The sequence below is a fragment of the Thermobia domestica genome, chromosome 9 (genome assembly GCF_964235325.1).
Source record: "Thermobia domestica chromosome 9, izTheDome1.hap1.1, whole genome shotgun sequence".
Classification (NCBI taxonomy): Eukaryota; Metazoa; Arthropoda; class Insecta; order Zygentoma; family Lepismatidae; genus Thermobia; species Thermobia domestica.
The window spans coordinates 91,585,538-91,610,531 of NC_137462.1; the positions used below are offsets into that span (position 1 = coordinate 91,585,538).

At 34.9% G+C, this 24,994-nt stretch overlaps 1 protein-coding gene across 1 annotated transcript in view; it reads left to right on the forward strand.

The window, feature by feature from the left end:
* The first annotated feature begins 15,318 nt into the window (after positions 1-15,318).
* Positions 15,319-24,994, forward strand: part of LOC145694039 (uncharacterized) — a 34,087-nt gene continuing 24,411 nt past the window's right edge. The window contains exon 1 of the mRNA XM_081770176.1: positions 15,319-15,409. Within this exon, the coding sequence (XP_081626302.1) occupies positions 15,350-15,409 (60 nt within the window). The 5' untranslated portion in view covers positions 15,319-15,349. The remainder of the gene's footprint in view (positions 15,410-24,994) is intronic.

The following is a 24,994-nucleotide window of genomic DNA, read 5'->3' on the forward strand; positions in this document are numbered from 1 at the left end:
TCTCTTGATTGTTTACGCAATCTTGTACTATCTCGGCCCTACAATTCTCAATCTGTGCCTGCACGGACTCATAATTCGACCTACACTCATTTTTATATTCCTCTATTTTCTCTTCCATGGCCTGAATATGCGTAGTAATCTGAGCAACAGCATTATTGGTTTGGAAAACGACCTTACTAACTTGTTCCAATTTACTCTCTACATTTTCCCTCAAACTAACAACGTTTTCTGCCTGCTCTTGCTTCAAACTAACAATATCCTTCCTTAAACTAGCAACACTTTCAATCTGTTCTGATTTCAAACCTTCAATTGTGTCATTAAGCTGTTCCGACTGCTTTTCAAATAAAATGGTAAGCATATTCTTTAATTCCTCAGACTCCGACATTTTGTACGAATTCAGTAATCAATAATAAAAAACTAATAATTTCTCTAAATCAATCTAAAAATTCACTCTAAGTATAACTATTGTTTCCCTAAAATGACATAAACATAGCAAATACACAACCAATAACGACTATTAAAGGTAAGACACACTTTAGTAATGCACAAATTCACCACGTAGGTTACTCCTTCTTTACTTGTTATTACCGGTACAAAATGAAAACAAACTTGGTCACGCTATTGTAAATCTGTCCCGAGATTCGGCACCAATTAAATATGCTATCGCTTTGTGAAGGAGGTCACACGAATTCGTTTTACACTCTCTGTTTACATCAATCACTAATTAAAACTCTTCCCAATCATCCCCTTCACTCGGACGCATATACATGCTTTGCCGACCTCCGTTCAAGCTTGGGAGTGACTCAAACGAAGAGATCGGTCGCAACGTGGTTGGTCACGTCTGAACTATCCTATGATAAAGACCGAAATGGAAAAGAAACATCGATTTTACCCTTTTCGTACTTATTAAAGTTTACTGCGAGGGATAGTTCACTATTCACATTATTAAAAATGAATACGTACCGCAACCTACTCTCGCGTTAGCAATTAAAATCAACACTAATGGAAACAAAAAAAAAATTAGAAAATTGAAACACCGGGAACTAGTAGTTAATTACTCATATTTGACTACAAAGTAAAGTTGTTTTGTTTTACATGAACCGGATATTACATGGAACTTTGATGCTAATGCATGTATGAATTGAAATAGACAATAAATATTACATGTTAGCAACACAAGATAAAATCGACACTATTCATATTGAACACACAGTGAAAATAAGATTCGTACATTGAATACCAGTATAATAATTCTTTGTTGACTTCCCTATCTAGCTAAAACAATGATATAAGTACGAAATTATTTACATAAGATAGTTAATGCGCATTCACCAGTGGCCTCTCGTTTCTTTTTTTCTTTTATGTTTACTGTTAGTTCACGACGGTGGATCTGGCGTACTAATTGCAACTAAAAGGGGTAGTCACTTTAACATTAGTCGATCGATTAACTCTTGCGGTAGATACTTTTGGGGTAGTATTCACATGAGTCCCCTGACGATTTCTTCAAAAGTACTAGTTGATATTACTTACGGAATGCAGGATTCGGGCGCAACAGGACTTCTTATCTAACGAGTTTTTCTGGCTAAGGCTTTAACTGATATCGGGCGTTAAACTATACATATCAGACTTATTTATCTTCACTTGTTAAACGTAAATTCTTCACTGTTTTTCACTTATGTAGAAATACAAGTCTTCGCATCGGGACGCGTGCCTTACTCGTCGAGGATTTAAGCCCGATTCCTTGGCGCACTTCTTTGTCCCACAATGCACGTGAAGAGTCAGTATACTTTTTACATAACGCTGTTCCTGATTGGCTAATAACTGAAAAATTGTCCAATTACAACTGGGCTTAGAAGTATCCGGAAACGTGGAATGATCCAGCACCTTCTCGAATGTTTTGGAAAACTATACAACCGGAAGTTTCCAATGTCTTCGAGACAAAGAGCTATTGTTCAGCACACACACACACTCACAAGAAAAGTCAGTTTGTGGTGTCGAAGAGATGTCATGTACTGAAAGAGCACTAGCATAGTTGCCAACTGCTGAGTTTATCACCAAAAGTCAATCATGAATTTAATAAAATATGCGCATTAATTTTTCTTGCTTCGAGAGTCGATAGCAAAGTGTCAGGCAATTACTGATATTTTAGTGTTACAGATTTTATAGAAGATGTTAATTTTCAGACTAAGAAAAATTATTATCTTGAAGTCTCTGCAAATTGAAACAACTTTACTTGTTTACTTTTTACTTTCGAGTGACGAAAGAAGAGAAGAAAGTTTGGTGATCGCTTATAAAAAGTCAAATTCGATATTTTAACGGATTTACACATTTCATGGTCCATAGATACCGAAACAGTGGTTTTCCGATTTCTGTTCTTCTGTTCATCAAGATGTACTCTTTCCTAGAAGCCATATCGTTGAACATATCTCAACAAAGTTTTAAACTTAATGTTCTTATGTGTTCCTGCAGAGGAGTTTCTCTAATTTTCATCCTACTCCTAAAAATAAGGGTAAGTTATTTAAGGTGAAACATCAGATGTTGCAATTTTCTAAAAAACGCGTCCAATGACTTCATTTTTGTTTCGTAAACAAATTTTCCAAAAATAAACCCTATCATATGCCGTAAGTAATTTTTTCTGCAAAAGTTCAAGAAGGGATAATTTATTCTTGAGGTGAGTTTTTTTCGGGTAATTTTCTGAAAAACGACTGAGGTGATTTTGTTCACATTTCATATATAAATATTTCATTCATAATCGGACAATATGACCCAACTCATTTGTTCTGAAAAATTTACAAGAAGTAGGTTTTTCTTAGGGATGTTTTTTCCGGGCGATTTTCTTCGTATTTCATAAATAACTATTTCATTAGTAATTTAATAGTATAGCATAAGTAATTTTTGCTAAAAAAATCTACGAGAACTCCTTGGATAGTTTATTCTTGGGGATGAGGTTTTTCGGAAGATTTTCTCAAAAATGACTGGCGATTTTGTTCATATTTCATAAATTAATCTGATAATATGGCACAACTCATTTGTGCTGAAAATCACAAGGGGTAGTTTACTCTTAAAGATTGTTTCCTTTCCAGACTACTTTCTCGAAAACAATTTGGATGGTTTTGGTCGTATTTCATAAATAAATATCTCATAATATCTCATAAACATATGGCAAAAGTTATTTCTTGTGGAAAAATTACAAGATTTGGGGATTAGGTTTCTTTCGATGACATTTTCCAAGAACTCCTTGGAATTTTGTTCGTATTTCGCAAACAATGTTTCACTCGTAACTGCAGCATAACATGATTTACTTTAAGAAATTGTAGCGAGAAAGTTTAGTGCAGTAGCCCGTGCCATTTATTTTACTTTATATATAATTTAAACCTGAACCTCTAACGTTATATACGTAGTTTTATTGCAAACAGTTCTATTCTCCATTCTCATTTCTTGCTCAGGTAAATAACTTCTTAATAAATGCTCACATGCCAATAAAAATGCTATCATACAGTTTATTTATAGTCATGAACATTCATAATTTCTTTTAAAAGAAAGATGTTGAACAAACAGCATAATGTTTCTCTTTTAATTGTAACGTTTTATTATTTAGTTTTAACAATATAGATGGTCCAAAAGCAGGTGTAGTGATGTGTGGGTCGACTATGGAATTTTTATTAATTATTTGTTTGCTATATATAATATGTGTATTGATTTAGCTACACTAATCTTCGTGGATTGTTGTTGATCAAAGTGTTTCCTATAATCTTTCTTTCTTCTTCACCATATAAAGGTGTTCATTTCTTATGCACCCTCCTGTTGTTGTGCAACAAATGTTGAAAATAAAAGATTGTTTTGCTATGTTTTTACTTCTGAGTATGAGAGTTTTCCTTGGAAGTAATATATTAGATTTATTTTCCTTGTTTCTTCAGTTGGTTATTACAAGTTTTCTGTGAGGTTGTTTTTGGTTGTTTTTTTTTTTAAATGTTTTTCCGCTTTACATATTACTTCCTTGTACGAGTTAATTAGAATTGGGAGTATGTCCGAAAGAAGATAGTACAATTTATTATTATTATTAATTTCTTTATATCAATTCCTGATTTCACTATATATTTGTTTCGTTTCTGGGACGTGCCGAGGAAACTTGACACATGGTATGAGAAATCACTGTAGTCATTAATTGTTTGAAATGCTTGTAAGATGAACTCGCTTAAGTTGTCAACTTACTGACGCTTTCTAACAAAATTTTCAACTTTCGCTATGCTCTAAGAAAGAAGTACATAGCTGAAATGTCGTGTGCACGAGATGGTCAGACAACAACATAGCCAAATCATCCGATTGCATGGTGTGTTAAATTGTTATCAAGAAATGTCCCTATAGAATAAAGCAAAATCCAGTGTTCAATCTTGTTGGAAAAACAATTTGTTCAATCCAACCCTCGTTCTGTATTGTGGCCTGTGTCATCACGACATGCAACCTGTGCATTTAATTGTAAACATCCGCAGTCTGTAGAATGAAAAGAAATTTACCTTCTGATGGCTTTGTGGGCCATCCTGGTTTACTTGAGGTTTGATAGTTAAATGATAATTTTTATTTATCCTGTGCAGCTTTTATGTCTTTCATGTCGTCTGCCGGACTATTTTTAAGACTAGATTATTTGACCAATGACTGAGGCTCGAAAGAATTATTATACGCAGCAACACTCAACATTGAAATCGGCAGTTTGGGCTCTCTTGAAGAAGATATATAAAACTCTAAGTATAAAAGGTACTGCTTGGCTTTTAATGTACGAATTACTCATTGCAAGGATCTTCTTGGAATGGATAGCTCCTGTGATGAATATCTTATATCTTTCTTGGAACTGTTCAACTTTCATCTCATTTTACTCTGTAATAGGTTCAGAGAAAGTCTTGATTTGGGATAGTTATTGATTCAGCTTAATACAATCTATCTTTGATACAAATTACTCGATATGTTGATTTATAGAGCAACCAACTTTATGCTCTATACAGATGTATATTATATTTTATTTTTCCTTACATTATGCTTTATTATGCTTTTTGCTAAATTATGCCTTAATATGCTGTTCTTTGAATTATAATTCATTTTTATCCATTCAAGAGTGGTGGCCAAACTATTACCGCTGCTTCGCCTAATTTTTGCAGTGTTTCTTAAGCAGTATTTTAAAGACGGAACAAGTAGCTGCACAGTAGAGTTCTTATATTTAATGAATTCAGAACAAAGAATAGATTACCGCCTTCTACTTTCAAATAGTCAGTTGGGAATTCTTTTGTTCTCTGAGATGCATATACTTTTGATTTTGACATCTTGGAATAAGCACAACTAGTCTTGCCTGACTTTTAACAGTGAGGAAATTAAATAATCCTTCGGAGCGAAATATGCGAAAAGAGGAGGAATTCGAACGTCCCATTCTTTCGCGTAAAGGCAATTAGCAGTTGATTTCCATTGTTTGTGGCATTGATAAATCTTCCTTGATCATTTTTTCTTTGGCACAAAATGTGTTAAGATATTTTTGTTATAAATATAGACAGGGGTCTGAAATGAAAAGCATTAAACATTATCCGTTATGCTTTATTTCTGTAAATTATGCTTTATTATGTTTATAAAATTAGCAAATTTGGATATGTAAAGTGGTCAAAATCACAGATATGGTATAAACTATAGGTGAAAAATTACATTATGCTTTTAATGCTTTTTATGCCTTATGGTTGCCCTATTGATTTACTGTATATGAAATGCTTCTTCCTATGTTGTGAGTTCATTTTCCTAATTTTAAGTGTTTTAATATTGTGTTGAAATCCAATTTTCTAGGCTAAAGTTCTCTGTTATTAAATATGAATATGTAAAAGTATTCACAAAATATAGTTATAGTTGTAATGTGAAAAGTAAATGAAATTAATCCGAACACCTAGATCACAGAAGAGCTCTTTCGTGGCTAAGTGGGCAGTGATGAAAATTTTCCGATTCATAGAAACATGCTCCACTTATTCCTACATCGTTGTATAGCCGTGATGTGAGGTGGAAAATTTTCTTCTATACTTTTCCGGAAAATTTTCCGTTCTTAAGTAATATCAGTGATCAAGTAACAATTCCTCAGTATTCATAAATTGATTAAATTCATGTATAGAAATGTTAAAAAGTGAAAGATTGTTTAAAGAATCTGAAAATTTTCATGGCTCAGACAATTTTCAGTACTATGTAGGAACAAGTGAAACAATTTTTAATGAATTGAAGAATTGTCTGTCCTGTACACTGATAAAAATTTTCCGGAAAATTTCGAAACGGAAAATTTTCCAATTCATAAAAACATACTCCACTTGTTCCTATATACCCTATCGTTATTTAGCCGTGATGTGAGGTGGAAAATTTTCTTCTATATTTTTCCGGAAAATTTTCCGTTCTTAACAAAAATCAGTGATCAAGTAACAGTTCCTAAGTATTCATAAAATTGATTGAAATCATGTATAGAAATGTTAGAAAGTGAAAGATCGTTTAAAGAATCTGAAAATTTTCATGAATCGAAGAATTGTCTGTTTTGTACAGATGAAAATTTTCCGGAAAATTTTGAAACGGAAAATTTTCCTATACATAAAAAGATACTCCACATATTCCTACATCGTTGTTTATCTGCAATGTGAGGTGGGAAATTTTCTTCTATATTTTTCAGGAAAATTTTCCGTTCTTAAATATCAGTGATCAAGTAACAGTTCCTCAATATTTATAAAATTGATTGAATTTGTGTATAAAAATGTTAAAAAGTAAAAGATCGTTTAAAGAATCTGAAAATTTTCATGGCTCAGACAATTTTCAGTACTATATAGGAAAAGTGAAACAATTTTTCATGAATTGAAGAATTGTTTGTCCTGTACAGCGATAAAAATTTTCCGGAAAATTTTGAAACGGAAAATTTTCCGATTCATAAAAAACATACTCCACTTGTTCCTATATACCCTATCGTTGTTTAGCCGTGATGTGAGGTGGAAAATTTTCTTCTATATTTTTCCGAAAAATTTTCCGTTCTTAACAAAAATCAGTGATCAAGTAACAGTTCCTAAGTATTCATAAAATTGATTGAAATCATGTATAGAAATGTTAGAAAGTGAAAGATCGTTGAAAAAATCTGAAAAGTTTCATGAATCGAAGAATTGTCTGTTTTGTACAGATGAAAATTTCCCGGAAAATTTTGAAACGGAAAATTTTCTGATACATAAAAACACTCCACTTATTCCTACATCGTTGTTTAGCTGCGATGTGAGGTGGAAAATTTTCTTCTATATTTTTCAGGAAAATTTTCCGTTCTTAACAAATATCAGTGATCAAGTAACAGTTCCTAAGTATTCACAAAATTGATTGAATTCATGTATAGAAATCTTAAAAAGTAAAAGATCGGTTAAAGAATCTGAAAATTTTCATGGCTCACACAATTTTCAGTACTATGTAGGAACAACTGAAACAATGTTTCATAAATCGAAATATTTTGTATCTTATATGGAAAAATTGAAGAACTTTTTTATGAGTCGGAAAGTTTCATCATTTTGAAGCTAAAAATAAAACAACTTTTTGTGAATCGGAAAGTTTTATTGCTCTGTAGAAACAAATGTAAGTAATTTTCATGAATCGGAAAATTTTCATCACGTTGTAGAAACAAGTGAAAACACTTTTCATAATCCGGACAGTTTTGGATATTATGTATAGTGATGTTAGGTGGAAAATTTTCCACTATATTTAACTGCGCATTAAGATATACAATTCCTGTAGAGGAAAAGTAGACAGCAACAAATTATAATTTTCCAATTAGATTTCGGGAACCAGAAAATTTTCTAATATTTCAAGTTGTGAAGTAAAAATTTACATAGTGTCTCTCTCTCCCCCTCTCGTTCTCTCTCTCTCTATTATATCTACTTATTTATAAATGTTGCAGAATATAAATCTATAAAAGTAGTTAAGCTATGAGAAAACCGTCTTATGCGTATTAAACTGACAAAATCTAATATTGTAAGATCAAAGGCGGATTCTGAGGGAAGAACGCATTGAAGGTTTTGAAACATTCTTGAAATGAATGGTTAGATTTTCACTTCATGAAACTTTGTAATACAATACTTATTACCAATAAATTCTACTGCTAAACAACGATGTAGGAATAAGTGGAGTATGTTTTTATGAATCGGAAAACATTCATGACTTTTAATAATTGAAATTTTAAATAATAGAATTGGATATTTGTACTCTACGAACTCATGTTCTCTGCACTTTGCATACACACACACACACACACACACACACACACACACACACACACACACACACACACAGAGAGAGAGAGAGAGAGAGAGAGAGAGAGAGAGAGAGAGGAGTTGATTTTGAGTTTAACGTTCCTTTCAGCAGCGAGACTATATAAGACGGGACCAACTGATTAACGTGAAATCCGAACTACATGAGCTCCCACTGGAAATCGAAGCCATGTCTTCCATGCCAAAGGCGCGTATGCTAACTGTTTAGCAACGAAGGAGCACGCAGATGAAGAGAGAGAGAGAAACACTTTGTAAAAGTTTACTTCCCAACTTGTTATATTAGACAATTTTCCGTTTCCCGAAAGCTAATTGGAAAATTATAAATTGTTGCTAACTAACTCTCCTCTACAGAAATTCAATTTTGTAGCTGAATGTGCAGTTAAATATAGTGGAGAATTTTCCACTTAACATCACTATACATAATATCCAAAAATGTCCAGTTTATGAAAAGTTTTTTCCACTTCACACTTCATCACTTTTGCACATAGTGATGAAAATTTTCCGATCTATGAAAATTCCTTTCACTTGTTTCTACAGAGCAATAAACCTTTCCGATTCACAAAAAGTTGTTTCACGTTTTGCTTCTAAATGATGAAAATTTTCCGACTCATAAAAAGTTCTTCAATTTTTCCATATAAGACAGAAAATATTTCGATTCATGAGAAATTGTTTAACTTGTTTCACATACTACTGAAAATTGTCTGAGCCATGAAAATTTTCAGATTCTTTAAACGATCTTTCACTTTTTTACATTTCTGTACATGAATTCAAACAATTTTATGATTGCTGAGGAATTGTTACTTGATTACTGACATTTTTTAGAATGGAAAATTTTCCGGAAAAATATAGCGGAAAATTTTCCACCTCACATTGCTATAAGTGGGTAAGGTATTCGCCTTTGGCGTGAGAGACCCGGGTCCGATTTCCGGCGAGAGCTCATGTGATTCGAATTCAACGTTAATCAATAGATCTCGTCTCATATAGCCTCGCTGCTGAAAGGAACATTTAAACTCAAAATCAAATCAAACCAAAATCTTATAGTACAAGTACATAACTGTGTACCGACTTTCTGAACTTTCATATACGATTTTAGGTTTACTTTTATTTATGGAACACATTATAGGTGAAAAGATAGTTGTTAAAATTTGCGTAAGAATATTTTGAACTTTATATTGTATTCCAGATTTAAAAACTGCAAACTGATACTGAGCTGCTCGTTTAATTATCGTCACATGAATTGCTGTGAGCTTTTTAGCAGGTCTTTAGTATCTTTCCAAGAAGAATACTTGGCATTCAATTCGCTGGAAATGAGGTAAACTAGTTTTAGATTTTATTGTACAATTTTTAATGTAGATTTTATAGTTTTATAGTTATAACGTTTATAATTTATAGTTTTATAGTTTGAGACTAGCCTGTGGTTAACTGGGGGCTCCGCCTCCAGACCCTCCTATCTCTTATGTATCAGCTTTTGGATCAAGAGTGAATTCTGTGCATTTGCTCCTCAATTACATTTCCTGAATTTGGCCTAGCTGGAGGCTTCCCCTGACCACCGCGTTTGCTCGGCCTACGCCCTCGCAAATCTTAAACCCACAGTTATATCAAATTTCAAGTTTATTTCAACTATCTAAAAGATAACATTCTGTATCCCAGGAAAACGCCCATTTAATTAGCATGGGGTTTCTTCATTTCCCTTTAGACCCCTTAAAAACAAAAAATATTCATTTTTGGCAATTTTCTTGTGGATCAGTCCCGGAAGGATACAATCATGCAAAATTTCATCATTCCAATCCTGCCGGAAGTGCCTAAACATTTTGGAGTGTAGAAGACGTCCCATATAAATAACATGGGAAAGGTTTTCCAGTTCCCCATAAAATCACTCTAGATTTGGATTTTTTTATTTTGGGCGATTTACTTAGTTGACGCTAACGAAAACGTATAAGCATACCGAATTTCAAGTTTCTACTCCAATTCCAAGTACGTAAAATATGAAATTATAGGTCCTACAAAAGTTCCATTTAAAAAACTTAGGAAATTTCTTCATCGCCTCTTTAGACCCCTTAAATAACTAACTAACTTTATAGCTTATAGAACCCGGAGCTTCAATACCGCGTTGAAAAAAGCTCTCCACTGACTTCTATCCTTAGCCATCTGGATGCAGTTTCTATTTTGTATACCTATTTCTGCGAAATTCACCTTAATATTGTCCTCCCATCTATGCCTAAGTCTTCCTAATGTTTCTTCCCGATTGGTCTTCCAGTTAAGACTTTGAAAGTGTCCCTACTTTCTTTCATCCTGGCTACATGGTCTGCCCACCTGAGCCTCCTTGACTTTATGACCCTAACAATGTTCGGTAAATCATAAAAATTATTTAGTTCCTCGTTATGAAGTTTTCGCCATTTCCTCTTCCCGCTCCTCTTAGGTCCTAATATTCGTCTCAGTATCTTGTTCTCAAATGCTTTCAGGCTATGTTCTTCCCTCAGAGTAAGCGACCATGCTTCACAGCCATGCAGAACAATGGACATGATTATCGTTTTATATATGTATTAAGCTTCAAATTCCTCGTCAGAATTCGTGACAACAAGACATTTTGAACTGAATAGTAACACGAATATCCTGCTTTTAGTCGACATTTAATTTCTTCGTGAATACGGTTTTCGTCTGTTAATATTGATCTTAGATATTTGAAGGTATCCACTTTATCAAAAGTATTATTCGTAAATTTAACGCATCCATAATTTACCGTATTACGATCCCGACGAATTTCCATGTATTTAGTTTTCTCTGCGTTTACTTCTAAACCGATGTCCCTACAAGCGATTAATAAGACCTCTGCATTTCTTTCTATTGTTCTCCTATCATTCCCAATTAAATTTACATCATCAGCATACGCCATAAACTGGTAAATACCATTCAACTCTAGGCCTTGGTTGTTATCTTTGATTTTCCTTATAGCGTATTCCATGACAAAGTTGAATAATAATGGTGTCAACGAATCTTCTTGTTTCAGGCCACTCTCGACGTGAAAGCTCGTGGAGAAAACTTTTCCTACCCGGACTTTACTTTGGGATTCATTTAAACATGTCTTAATTAATCTAATTAGCCTTTAGACCCCTTAAAATTTAAAAAAAATATTCACTTTTGGCAATTTTTCTGCCGGTTAGTCCCGAAAAGCTACAATCATGTCAAATTTAATCACTGTAGCCCTACAGGAATTGCCCAGTAATTTGGGGGTCTAAAAAGTGTCGCATATAAATAACATGGAGAAGATTTTTCAGTTCCCCATAAAACCACTCTAAAGTTGGAAATGATTATTTTTATTCATTTACTTTGGTAACACTAACGAAAATGTACAAGCACAAAGAATTTCAAGTTTATATTCCAATTTGAAGTACCTAAAACATGACATTATATGTCCAAAAAAGGCCCTTTAAAATAACATGGGAATTTTCTTCATGCCTCATTTATACCAACTGAAATTTAAAAATATTCACTTTTGGGAATTTTCCTGTGAGTTAGTCCCGGAAAGCTACAATCATGCTAAATTTCAACTTTCCACGTCAACCGGAAGTATCCCATTATTTTATGCCAGTCTATGTACCAGGTTATCATAAAATGAGTATCGCTGTTTAGAGAACTATGCAGACGTAACCACTTCACAGAATGCAACCAAATCTGGTAGGAGTATATTTGGGAACATTCAGAAGCGATTGTTATAGAAAACAAAATTAGTTCCAATTTTCTCCACTAGAAGTAAGTGCAGCGTAGAAGAAAAACGACACTAATAATGCTAAATTATAAGAAAGACTGTAATTGCTTCTCCTTTTGAACTGAAGCGTCCCTTTAAAATTCTTGGATATCTTCCAAAAACGAAGTTAAATGTTATCTTTCCTGTGGTCTCTAAAATGCAAGCTCCCTCCAAAATTCCAGGAAAATATTAGTGTCAAATCTCGCCTCCAGAAACTATTGTGTTTCTGTTCAGTGTTAAGTACAGTGAGTGTGATATGGAAGGCAAATATTATTGATCTTCAATGAAAGAAAGGTCCTAATTTTGCCCCCGTGCGACTCGTGGCACTGACTTGTACTCCCTATTAATAACCCAGTGGATTAGTGAGGTGTTATGAGCGATGATGGTGATGGGGGGTTCTGCCCAAAGGCAGGTCTTTGACGTGAATATCCCTGGGTAAGAAAAATGATTGGTGACCTGTACCGTATGAGATTATGATGGCGTTCCAAGGACGGGACCTACAGGGTAACATGCGATCCGACTGACGTGTGTCTTCACTGGAAATCGAACCCTGAAATGTATGAAACAAGACACAATTCATTAAAATTCGATCATTCAAGCAATAAATACAACCATTTATTTAAAAATACCTGTTTTCTATCAAATGATTCCACTACGAAGTGAGTTTTTATGATTCTATATACAATGAAAGGTAATGGAACGTTTCCATGTCTATATTTGTCAGTAGCTCATAAAACTGACTTACTCCTGCCTACTTTTAGAGACGCAATTTTCATTCCCATCGGGAGCTCATGTGCTTTGGATTCAACGTTAATCAGTAGGTCCCATCTCATATAGCCTCGCTAGTGAAAGGGGATGATAAATTCAAAATCAACTCAATTCTTGCCTATTTTCACAAAATGCTAAAAAAAAAAAACTTGTTAACTAACTGATCGTTATATGATAAGCATATCTATTACTTGTCCATTGTGTGTAAAGATTAATTATGGTCTAATAACAAAGTAAAGGTTAAATGCTATGAACTACAAAAGAAGTGTGACTTCAGCTTTCATGTAACGTTCCTCTGCGAGTAAAACGAATTGCTCAAGAATACACATACATTGGATAAAAACTTGTGATAGCTCTTCTATAGCCTCAGAGAGCTGTTTCACAAGGAGACTTACGGAAGTGTTACTCATCGATTTGAATGAAACTTTGCATACTTGTAAAACATCGAAAAATAATCGACAGGTATTTATTTTTATTACGGCAATAGTGCGGGTTTAAGGGTAGAAACCACCCTTTGAATGGTAGGAGTGATATCCAAGCATACACAGAAAATAATCATTTAATGTAGAAGAAAACATATTGTCAGGTGGTTTTAGAACAGTTGATGCAGAATCTGACGTCAAAATTAGAAAATTCGAAATGATAGCTCCAATATGGTGATTTCAAATACAAAATGTTTTCTGGGTTGAAATGCTCTGCACTTAGGCAAGAACAATCATAGTTGGTAGGGGTTACTGCGAGAAGGTTGCTGACCGATTTAAAACCTCTTTCTGTACATATTTTAACGGGATTCTGGGTTAAAATGCATCTCTGCACCTCTCACTATTAGGGGTGCTTGTTTAAAGTGAATCCTCTTGCCTCTTACTATCCGGGTTGCTTATTGAGAGTAAGTCCCCATGCCTCTCACTATGGTCTAGAACAACCTCTTTAAATCTGAAAATGTTCTTGTTAAAGCATCAAATTAGGGAAAATTAACATCAAGTCTTGTGAGATAATGTTTTCAAGTGGTTTCTCTCACAGCGTCTAATGTAAAGTCCATTTTGTTATTCGATTTGTGGAGTGATCACAATTCATAAACTTTTGAACCTATTTTAAGAACGAAAGAGTACCTCAAAATAAAAATCCTTTCTACAGGACAACTGGTAGGATTTAGCTCCTTGATATGTTCTTTGATATGTTCCAATCACTGATTCATAATCAGGTTTCTTCTCCTAGATTTGCAAATCTTATTAGGTATGCGTGGTACTAAATCGGTTATTTGAAAGAAAAATCACCTGAGTTTGAAAATCCCGTAACATTTTGTTTCAAATTTGCTGCAGCATTTTGCGATTTGTTTACACTTATTTTCGTAATAACATGTGCATGGTGTAAATGATGTTTATACATCACATACTTTTTTTTTGCGGAACATCATTACTGTAAAAGTTTCCTCGATAAATTCATAATTATAACAATTGAGGATATATATGAAGTTCTCATGTAATTATAGGCGAGGGTACTCACTTTAAATAAACACACCGACTAGTAAGAGGCTAAGAAACTCATTTTCAATAAGTACCAAGAACAGTGAGAGACGACGAGCTTACTATAAATAAGCACTACTAATAGTGAGAAGTGCAAAGACACACTTTAATCAAGCATCCCGTTGAAGTACGTGTAGAAAAGGGTTTCAAATCGGTCAGCAACCTATGCCAACTAAGATTGTTCTTGACTAACTGCAGACAATTTCATACCAGAAGACAGTTTGTAATTTTAATCACTATATTGGATGCGCCATTTTGAATTTTCTAATTTTGACGTCAGATTCTCCATCAACTGTTCTAAAACCGCCTAGGCAGTATGTTTTCTTTTACATTAAATGATTGTTTTCTGTCTAGTCTTGGAGACCACTCCTACCGTTCAAACGGTGGTTTCTTCCCTTTAACCTCCACCATTGCCGAAATTTAAAAAAAATACTTGTCGATTAGTTTTCGATGTCCTAGAATTATGCAAAATTTCATTCAAATCGATAAGTGACACTTCCGTAAGTCCACTTGTCAATAGTACAAGAGTTCTGTAGCTGAACAGTTTTTACTATGGAAGCAACTTATAGTGCTCAAAAACGACATTTGTCATGAAATCTTATGCATGCATTTTAAGTAAATGTTACTTCGTAGTTTTATAAAGGTTAAAATGAATCATTTTTAACTATTAAATACTACAAATTGTTCGTAGTTTACAATTATATATTTTGCTTTCTCTCACTAAAATATTTATTAGTATATTGTTCAATGCAATGGCTTCATGCTAACCTTGTTAAAGATTTTGATATATTTTCTATTATTCTGTAAATTTTGTCATATAAGACATTTAATAAATTTTACGGGTTATGTTCAGCAGAAGGGATACATAAGGTAACCTAACCTAACCTAATGTTAACAGAAATTACCGAAATTGTAACATTTTTGAGAAACAATTGCTGGAGCCTTCTGCTGAACAATGGCCACTTTTACACTAATCTATAAACGTTTCTTTGTAATTCAGTCAGAAACCTCTGCAAATGAGACCCGGGGACATTTCAACACTGAAATTTGAAGCCGGATACTTGAAACGTTTCAAGGTAAATTTTTCATTAATCTTATTTTATTAACCACATATATGTATTTTCGAAACTACCATGCAATTTTATATTGAAAGCTATTATTATCTAAGGTGAGTTTTATACTTAATTCCGTAAAATATCTGGAGAAATGAGCATCGGATGAAAAATGTTATAAATGAAGTCTTTTATTTTAACGTTTTACGCATTTGTTGTGTAGGCTAAAGGAGACGGTGATGTTGAGAAATGAATGAAAGTGTGGAATTGATAAAGTGGTGGATTCGTAAGTAAATCTACTCACGATGTTTGACGACCACAAAGTCCACTTAGTGCGAGCTGGTATCGAATTAGGGATCCTATGCACAAGAGAAAAACGCTTTATCACTAACCAACAGCGGCCCCGAAAAAATATCTTCGAAATAAAGTGTTAACATTTTGGAGAGAGAAATTCACATGTGACAAAATTAGCCCCTATCGTTCCCTCGGAGTAGGACAGGGGCAACATTGAAAACTTAAATGTGGACACCCATTTTTTAATTGCAGCTTTTGATTCTATGGAGAAAACTAAACCAGTAACTCGATTGTATGTACAATATCCTCACAGAGTGGCACTTACTTTCCCTTTTTTGATTGTAGGCATTACACATTCGAGATGAAAACGTTTTACGGAGAATGTGACGCATAAACATTTTGTGTTTGAAACTGAATAGTTTAAATTTAGATTCATCCGTCCAGAGTATTCTCTTCCATTGTTCCTAAGTCCAGTCTTTATGTTTCTGGCCAGGTGTACCTTCTTGCAATGTTGTCTTCTCGAAAGGGTGTTTCCTATACTGCTACCGTACGTTCATGAAGACAAATCTGCGGGACTTGGACGACTGTCCTATCTGATACCGAATGAGAACTGCTCTTCCTTAGCTCTTTTGGTAATTCTGAACTGGTTAAACGTCTATTCCGTTTGCTTGTGAGATTCTAATGAAAGTCCTAATGAGAAGCTATTTTTGGACGTAGAGATTACTTGCCAGGCCATAGGGAATCCCTGCGTTCCCTTGGGGAATCCCTCGTACACACCTTGCCGGGGTTTGAAACACATTTTTCAATCTAGCAGGTATGATTTCGAGTGTCATGTTCTAAACCGCACTTCCTTCGTTGCATTATGTTTGAATTACAGTCCTCTGAAGTTCATTTTCCCACGCTTTCGGCACCGTATATCGCCGAATCTATCCCTTACTGACCCAAGTTCAACAGTACAATTTTACTGGTTTCGGTGTCGGTAATCAGCTCCCGAAGTTTGTTCAATAATTTCTTACCATCATGTATATTGCTGCCAAAATTTGACATGAGGTACAGTAAGGAGAACCAACTGGAAACTAAAATTTATACCTATACAAGATTAAAAATAAAAACATTTGCTCATAAATTTAACTACATGACCGTTTCCAAATCTCAGAGGAAGGTCAAAATGGGAAACCTAAATTTGAAGAGAGAAACAATATTTAAACCTAAAGAATACAGACAAATATTTTAAAATTTACATATACCCTTTCCAAAAATCTGAGAAGAGATAGGATGAATCATTGAAATGTTATTGGGGAAACTGAAATTTAAATTGGTAAATGGATTGAAGAAATTTGGAAATATTGCATGTTTGCACATCTATCAAAAGTTTAAGACGTATGAGCGGTCAAATTTTGAGGGAAGACCAACTGCCTAGACATTTCGAACAAAATTTTAAAAAACAGTTAATGTACCAAAAGGCAAGGCCTGTGATGAGTTGTACGACACCCTGGAAACAAAACAGGGAGAAAAGGTGAAAATGATATACAAGCTTTCAAGGTAAAAGAGAGGCAAAATAAAGATATTTCACATGCAAGCTGCATCAAGGATGAAGATAACGAGGTTCTGACAAGTGAGAAGATAAAGAAGAGGTAGAATGAGTATTTCCAGAAATTTCTCAATGAAGAAAACCCGAGACTAACGTGCAAAAATCTATCCACAATCAGAGACTAATTCGGCCTGTGACCATGACAGAGGTAGAAATGCCATGAAAAAGATGAAAAGTGCTAAAGCTCCAGGACTGGATAATCTCCCTATTGAAGCATCGAAAAGTTTAGGTAAAGAAGGAGTTCAGTGGTTTACTCGACTTTTTAATAGAAAATTGGAAACGGAAAATGTCCCAACGAATGGAGAAGCAGCTACATTGTACCGGTTTTTAAAAACAAAGGTCATGTGCAAGAATGTGGCAACTAGAGAGGAATAAAACTTACGAGCCATACAATGAAGCTCTGGGAAAGAGTGATAGAAGTAAGATTGATAGAAGAAACCGAAATTACAGAGAACTGATTTGGTTTCATGCCAGGACGATAGACAACAGATGCAATATATGCACTTATAATCCTAATGAAAAAGTACAGGGAATACCAGAAGAACCATCATATGGTTTCCATCGACCTAGAGAAAGCGTATAATGAAGTTTAGGAGATCTTATTTGGTGGGCACTGAAGAAGAAATGTATTCCGAGCACATACATCTCTGTAATTCTAGATATGTACAATGGATGTACTATGGGACTTTATGAGGGACTTAATCTTAGTTCATATCTTTTTGCAACTGTGATGGGCGGGCTTACAAAGGATATCTACCTTGGAACATGCTATTTGCGGATGACATCGTGCTGCTGAGTGCGGCCGAGACAGCTTTGCAAGATAAATTAGATGCCTGGAGAGGAGCATTGGAAATCAAAGGGTTTAGAATTAGTATAACTAAGACAAAATATTTACATTGTACTTTCAGGAAAAATGTAATCGAGAATACAGAAATACGACTGGACGAAGAAGAGGTGGTAATGCAAGGAAATTCAAGTACTTGGGACAATTCTTCAGGAAAATGCAGGAATAAAAGATGTAAACAGCAGAATTATCAGCGATTGGACGAAATGGAGAGAAGTGGCAGGAGTGCTATGTGACCGTAGGGTACCAATACATCTTAAAGGAAAAGTTTAGAGAACAGCAGTGAGACCTGTCTTATTATACGGAGCGGAATGGTGAACGATGAAGAAGAGAGAGGAACAGAAGTTGCTTGATGCCGAGATGAAGATGCTTCGATGGATGTGTGAGTGACGCGGAAGGACCAAAATAAGAATGAAGTGATCCTGAGAACAATAAAGGTGAGACCAGTAGTAGAAAAACTACAAGAAGGTAGACTGAGATGGTTTGGTCATGTAAGAAGACCTTTTAAGTACGCAGCTCACCTAGTAGATGCTATAGAAGTGAATGAGAAACGAGCCCGAGACCGGCCACAGAAGAAGTGAAAAAGGATTTTAAGAATGGTATAGTGCATTGTGGTGTCAGCGGATACGACATGGGTATGACACACAGGTGGAAGACAACGATTCCAAACAGGTTTAGAAGAAGAAGACAGGATATAAAAGTAAATAATTTTAGTGGTTTTAAAGCGTAGTTAAGTGAAAAAGCCCTTGTCAGGAGTACCTTTTCGACCAAGGTACATTATATCCCCATTCGATGTCATCTGTTCTTTTATGTCAAATTTTGATATGGGTGTATGTGGTCATTTTTATGTAAGTTGACCTCAGAGGTGCAAGTTATATCTTCATTAAATTTCACAGGAATACATGGGCCATTCCCAAATTTTGCTGAGTCAACGAGATAAAGAATACCCATTTATTACTTTCAACTATGCTCTTTTTCTTGAAAAATAGATCTGTAGTTTGGTTTTTCATTGTTACCATAATATATGTTGATATAGTTGAGAGCATAATGTGTTAAAGAAGTGAAATGTACAAACACTAAGCCATTAAGTACTCATAAGAACACCTTGCTGAGATTTCCTTATTACTTCACTAAACTAAAGTATTATAAAGAATTTTACCGCCTTCATTATTTATCTAGTGACTGGTTCATGTGCTTTTGGTGCAAGTGGTCAGATTCTATTACTGGTGAAAGAGCATTGAACGCAGTATAATGGTTCAAATTTCTCTTTAAACTGCTAGTATCGTCAAATATTGCCTTGCCTTGTTAAACACAGAACAATTAAAGCAGTCTAATACTAATACGAGTATTAGTCATGTGGAGAGAGGAAGCAATATCCGAATTGATTTTTTCTAGCAATATATACAGTACAATATTACTATTATAATTTCAAAGTGAAATAATTTTGCTTGACGTTGAAAGGGAATCTGATCAAACTTTTGTTTGGTTATACAGTGTGGGCCAACAGTCAGATGAGTCCTAACAGAGGACTGTGGAGTTAGGCGTCCATATTTCCCCCTAGATTATGTTTTGGTGCGATGTTCTTAATAACACAAGTGACCAGAAACCCTTTATGTTGGTGTCGCATTAAGAAATTATTGATAGCGATACTTAAAACGGGAAAATACAACTTGGTACACTGATTTGTGATTTTGAGTTTACTCCACCCTCAAATATCATATGAGGGGGGGGTCACTGTGGGCCATCAACTCAACAGCCTTTATGGCATCAGAACTGTCGCTTGACGTTTGATCCGCCCTTCATAATGATGAAAGTTTTTTTGATAGTAAGGAGTATTTTCATTTCTCCGACTTGAATGGAAAATATAAAATGGCTAACAAGAAGAGAAAATACTTTTTTGACCTTGCATCATTTGCTTTTCGAGACATCAATGAATAAAGAGAGTAGTGTCACGTTACAAATAACAATTAGTAAGGTTGCTTATGGATTAAAGTTAACTGTTTGCATTTGCTTGTATAGTTCAGCGGGATACAAAGTTCTGATTTTCGCGCAAGGCAAAATATAGGGAGAAAACGCGAATCGAGAAAACATAAAAGAATTTGTCTTCATTATCACCCTTTGCTGCTTCGTCAAATAGTTCTGCATGTAAAATAGGGATGGCCAGATCCGGATATTTTTGGATCCGGATATCCGGATTCACTTGGGTCCGGATATCCAGACACTGGATCCGGATCCGAGATTTTGGATCTTGAATCCAGATCCGAAAAAACGGATCTTGGATCCGAATCCGAAAAAACGGATCTTGAATCCGGATCCGAAATTTCGGATTTTGGATCCGGATCCGAAACTCCGTGTCAAAAAAATCGAGTGTTCCGAATCAGCAAAGTTTTCGTAATTATTGACAAAGTGATTTTGAATCCTATGCTTAAAATAGGATTTTAAGACACTTGTGATATGTGATCGTGTGACAGAATTGCGTTCTCTTCATTCTGTTGATATTTGGTTTTTGTGTCTTAATATGTCACAATTACTCCAAATTTGATTGACTAAAACTGTCGACTTTGGTGAGAGCAATCTCACTGTCAGATTCGATTCTAGTGGAAATACTCGATCGAGAATGTAGTAAATCTTTTTTAAAGCGGACGTCCTGATAGAAATTTGTCCTTTGTTTTCTGCAACACTAGTCAAATGCTGGGATGAAACAGTCTCAAGCCCAAGCTTCTTCATTAGGCTAACTCTGCTTACTTTTCTAATTCTTTCTGAGTTATTGTGGTCACTGAATAAGGCCATTTCCTAGTCGTGATGGGCTAGGCCATAGCTAATAGAACAGCCTTTAAAATATAGATCAAATCAAATTAAAGAGCAACTTCTTTTCTTGCTCTTGATGAGATTTTCTCTTTCTTTAATAATAGGTTTCTCTGTAACCGTACCACCCCAGTTAGTATTAAGAATTGTAGTAGAGACAAAGTTCTTAATGTCAATTAATGTATCAAAATTAATGTATTAATGTAGCTGTATGTGTATACAAAATATCATATGCAGCCTCGAGCAGAAACACGTATCTTTATAATTAATAATCCACTACTATTAAGTCTGCATAGGTTGTATAAGGAGCTATATCATTCATGCAAACACATAGGCGGATCCAGGGGGAGGTCGAAAAGTCGTTCGCCCCTACCCAGCGACACCATTAACAGTGTACTTTAGTAGTAATTTGTTCCAATTTCAGATCATCTAAGTAATTTTTCACTGCTTGCATCCCCAACCGCCCCCTCCAGGAGTCCGTTCTGGATTCGCCCCTGCGCAAACATAATATACAACTCATTCAAGAGTACATTTTGTTGGCTTTTTACAATTTTTATTTTAAAGGATTGTCATTTCTCGTGGCTACTTATGCAATTTTGTCCACAGGGATACATGCAATTTCCAGTCATTACGCAAATACATGTATATACTTACTAGACTGCAGCTAGTAGGGGGTTCACCACTAGACCCCCGTTACTACGGCCTCGCACCACAAAAGCCTCTAATCATAATCAATTTTAAAAGAAATGTCTGGGGATTCGCTCTTAGACCCTCTGATATCTCATTTGATCGGCCTACAGCCTTGCACCTCGTAAACCTACAACCATACCGAATCTCAGTTCAAATATCAAGTTCTATGTAGCAACATTTCGGTATCCCGAGATATACCGAATTTCATTGCGAGTACGTGGGGCTGCCCACACATTTGCTCGGTCTACGGCCTCGCACATCATACGCCTGTAAACACAAAGAATTTTTGTTCAAATAGCAAGTTTCATTTCTCTAATATACCAGGATTCCGAGATATAAAAATCTTTTCTTCCCGCCCCTTTTCTTCCCTTCTAAGACATATATCAAACAACGCTTAAGTACATATCTAATTATTTCAAATGAAAAGTCCAAATACTAAATTCTATGCTCCTAACCTTCAGAGGTTCCCAGATATCGACATGTTATTAAAATAATTACAATTCCCACCCTCTTTCCTTTCCATCTCTTTTTTTTCCTTTTTACTAAAACATCAAAAAACACTGAAACACGTGTCAAATTATTTTCAATGAGAAATGCAAATGCCAAATTTCAAGTCTCTAACCTTAAAGGATTGAACATATTAATACAATAATTGTAATCTCCACTTAATTTTCTTCCCGCCCTTTTTCTTTCCTTCTAGTCCACATATTTAAAAAACGTTGAAATACGTATCTAATTATTTTAACCCTGGAATACACAGGGAGGTGCTAGAGCACCCCAGACGTTATACTTATTCACACTCTGGAGATGTACTCAGGCACATTGGTTGGTGCTTCCGTGTATTCTTATTTTGGAGCGTGATATTCATGGTGGTGGGTATGAAGTAAATTGTCTCGTTTCAGAAGAGAATATATTCAAGGGGTGGGGTTCAGCATCATCCCACCTGTGTATTTACGTATGTGAAATTCAGTTTTGACGAAATTCATTTCAGATACTCTGCGTGCATATTTGTTTAATTGCATGATGGCGAAAGTGAGTGCAGGTTGAAGCAAATTTACAGACTTTGTACTAAACACATTAGAAGATGATGATTCTGATTGTGAAGTTAATTTCAGTGAGTCCGATGACAATATTGAAGTACAATTGGAAGTCGATCATGATATTAGTGCAAGTGACACGAGTGACACGGAGGGTAACATCGAAAATGATCCAGTTATAAGAGGAGCCTCTATATTAGTGAAAAACGGTCATAGATGGAGATCTCAACCACTCGTTTGGAGTTTCTAAAAAAAACTGGGGATGCAGTTAGCTAGATCCTACATGCTGGAGCGCCTTAAGAAGAATGTTTCCACTGATTTGTCTACTGGTATGAGAAATATCCTTGGTATTCAAGAAGAACCATCACCTGTAATTGCTTCAACACCTAGTCTTCCGAAGCAAGCACGATGCCGAATGTACTCTAGGAATAAGGACAGAAAAACTCAATATTCTTGTATCAGATGCAAAGTGGCTGTTTGTGCCGAGCACAAAAAGGAAGTCTACGTTTCGTGCAGTAGGGAATAGCTGTGACTGTTCGAAAATACATACAAACTAGTATTATGTATTTTTGTTAGTGATAAAGTGAAATAAATATGTTTAAGTTCGTGTATTATAATTTTAGTAGCGTTTAATTAAATGGGGTGCGCTGGCACCCCACCTGTGTATTCACGTAAACTTTTTTTTGTCTGTGTATTCCTGGGTTAAGTGAGGAGTCCAAATACCAAATTCCATGTTTCTAACCCTTTAAGTTTCCGAGAAAATAGGCATACTATTATACTAATTGCAATAATTGCAATTACCACCCCCTTTTTTACTTTCTACATCTTCCCTGCCCCTTCTAATTTAAATATCAAAAACACTTAAACAGGTATCAAATTATTTTCAATGAGAAAGCCAAATACCAAATTTGAAGTATCTCACGTCAAGAATCTCGGAGATATGGCCATTTTATTGAAATATTTTCCACCCTATTTCCCCCTTCCTCGTCGAATTTCCCGAAGTCCTCCCTTAGTGGTATCCTACGTCACAGATCCTATATACTGTCCAAATTTCAAGTCTCTAGCTTAAGCGGTTTGGCCTGTACGGTGATCTGTCACTCACTCACTCAGTCACTCAGGACTTTGCCCTTTTTATATACCGAGATTTAAAATTTTAGGGGAAAGTCATGGATTTTGTTCTAAGACCGCCAGTGTCTTAGAAATGTAATAGCTTTGCTATAAACTTTAAGCTATCAACTGACTGATCTGCGTCTATATGTATTATGTAAAATGCCACTTATGATATTTATTTTGCTCGTAATAAAAAATAGAAATGATGACGAAAATTCAAAGACATCCATGATTTTAGCGTAATGCTGCAGGAGTTCAGATCATTGAATTAATCATAAGAGCCGACTGAATAAGATAGACTACATTAAATTCCAATGTGGCACAAAGAAAATATGCAGCATTACTATGCAGTTTTTCAACGTTATAACTCATTCTGAACATAGGTCTCACAAACAATCGAATTTTAATCCTAACTCGATTAATATATAACAAAAGGCAGATCTATACAACTACTGACTTGAGATGAAAGTGGTATACCTGTAGTACGTTTAAAGATATACTAAAGACTAAATGATGGGGTGTGCGCAACAGTGGACTAACCCCAAAAAATGTGAAAATGAGATTTTGATGTAATCTCTTCTCATTTAAATTGAATTGTCTTCCCACTGAGTTAGATAAAGTTCACCTAGTAAATTTTATATATATTATATACATATGGATATTTAAGTCTGGGTCTGGATCTAAGGCCTAAAATATTAAAAACGGGAATCTGAATCTGAACTTCGAAATTTCGGATCTGGATCGAGGAACCGGATATCCGGATCCAAGATCCGGATCTTATAGGATCCGGATCCGTCTGGCCATCCCTAATACAAAATAACAAGGGACTTATGCAGAGTCGTTTTGACGCGTGATTAGTGCTATACTAAAGAGTTTGACTAACATATGTTTCCTGCAGTAGTCATGCGGTTAGTATGACGCTAATCATACGTCAAAACGACTCTGCATAAGGCGGAAAATATTTAAAGGATATAATGATTAAGGACAATCTAAACTCTCTTTTTACTAGTTTGACTTTTAAGTAAACTCTAAACGGATGATTTTTGAAAGCAATAGTACCGTATATTTCTTTCATTATTTCAATAAAATGAGGATTTAAATTTAAGACGCTTTTGGAGCTGGAGGGCAAATAACAATTTATTTATATTAAGAATGAAAAATTGATTAAAAATTCATAGATTTACGATATCAATTGTTCTTACTTATGTATCATTCCTGCAAATTATTTTCCGATTAAT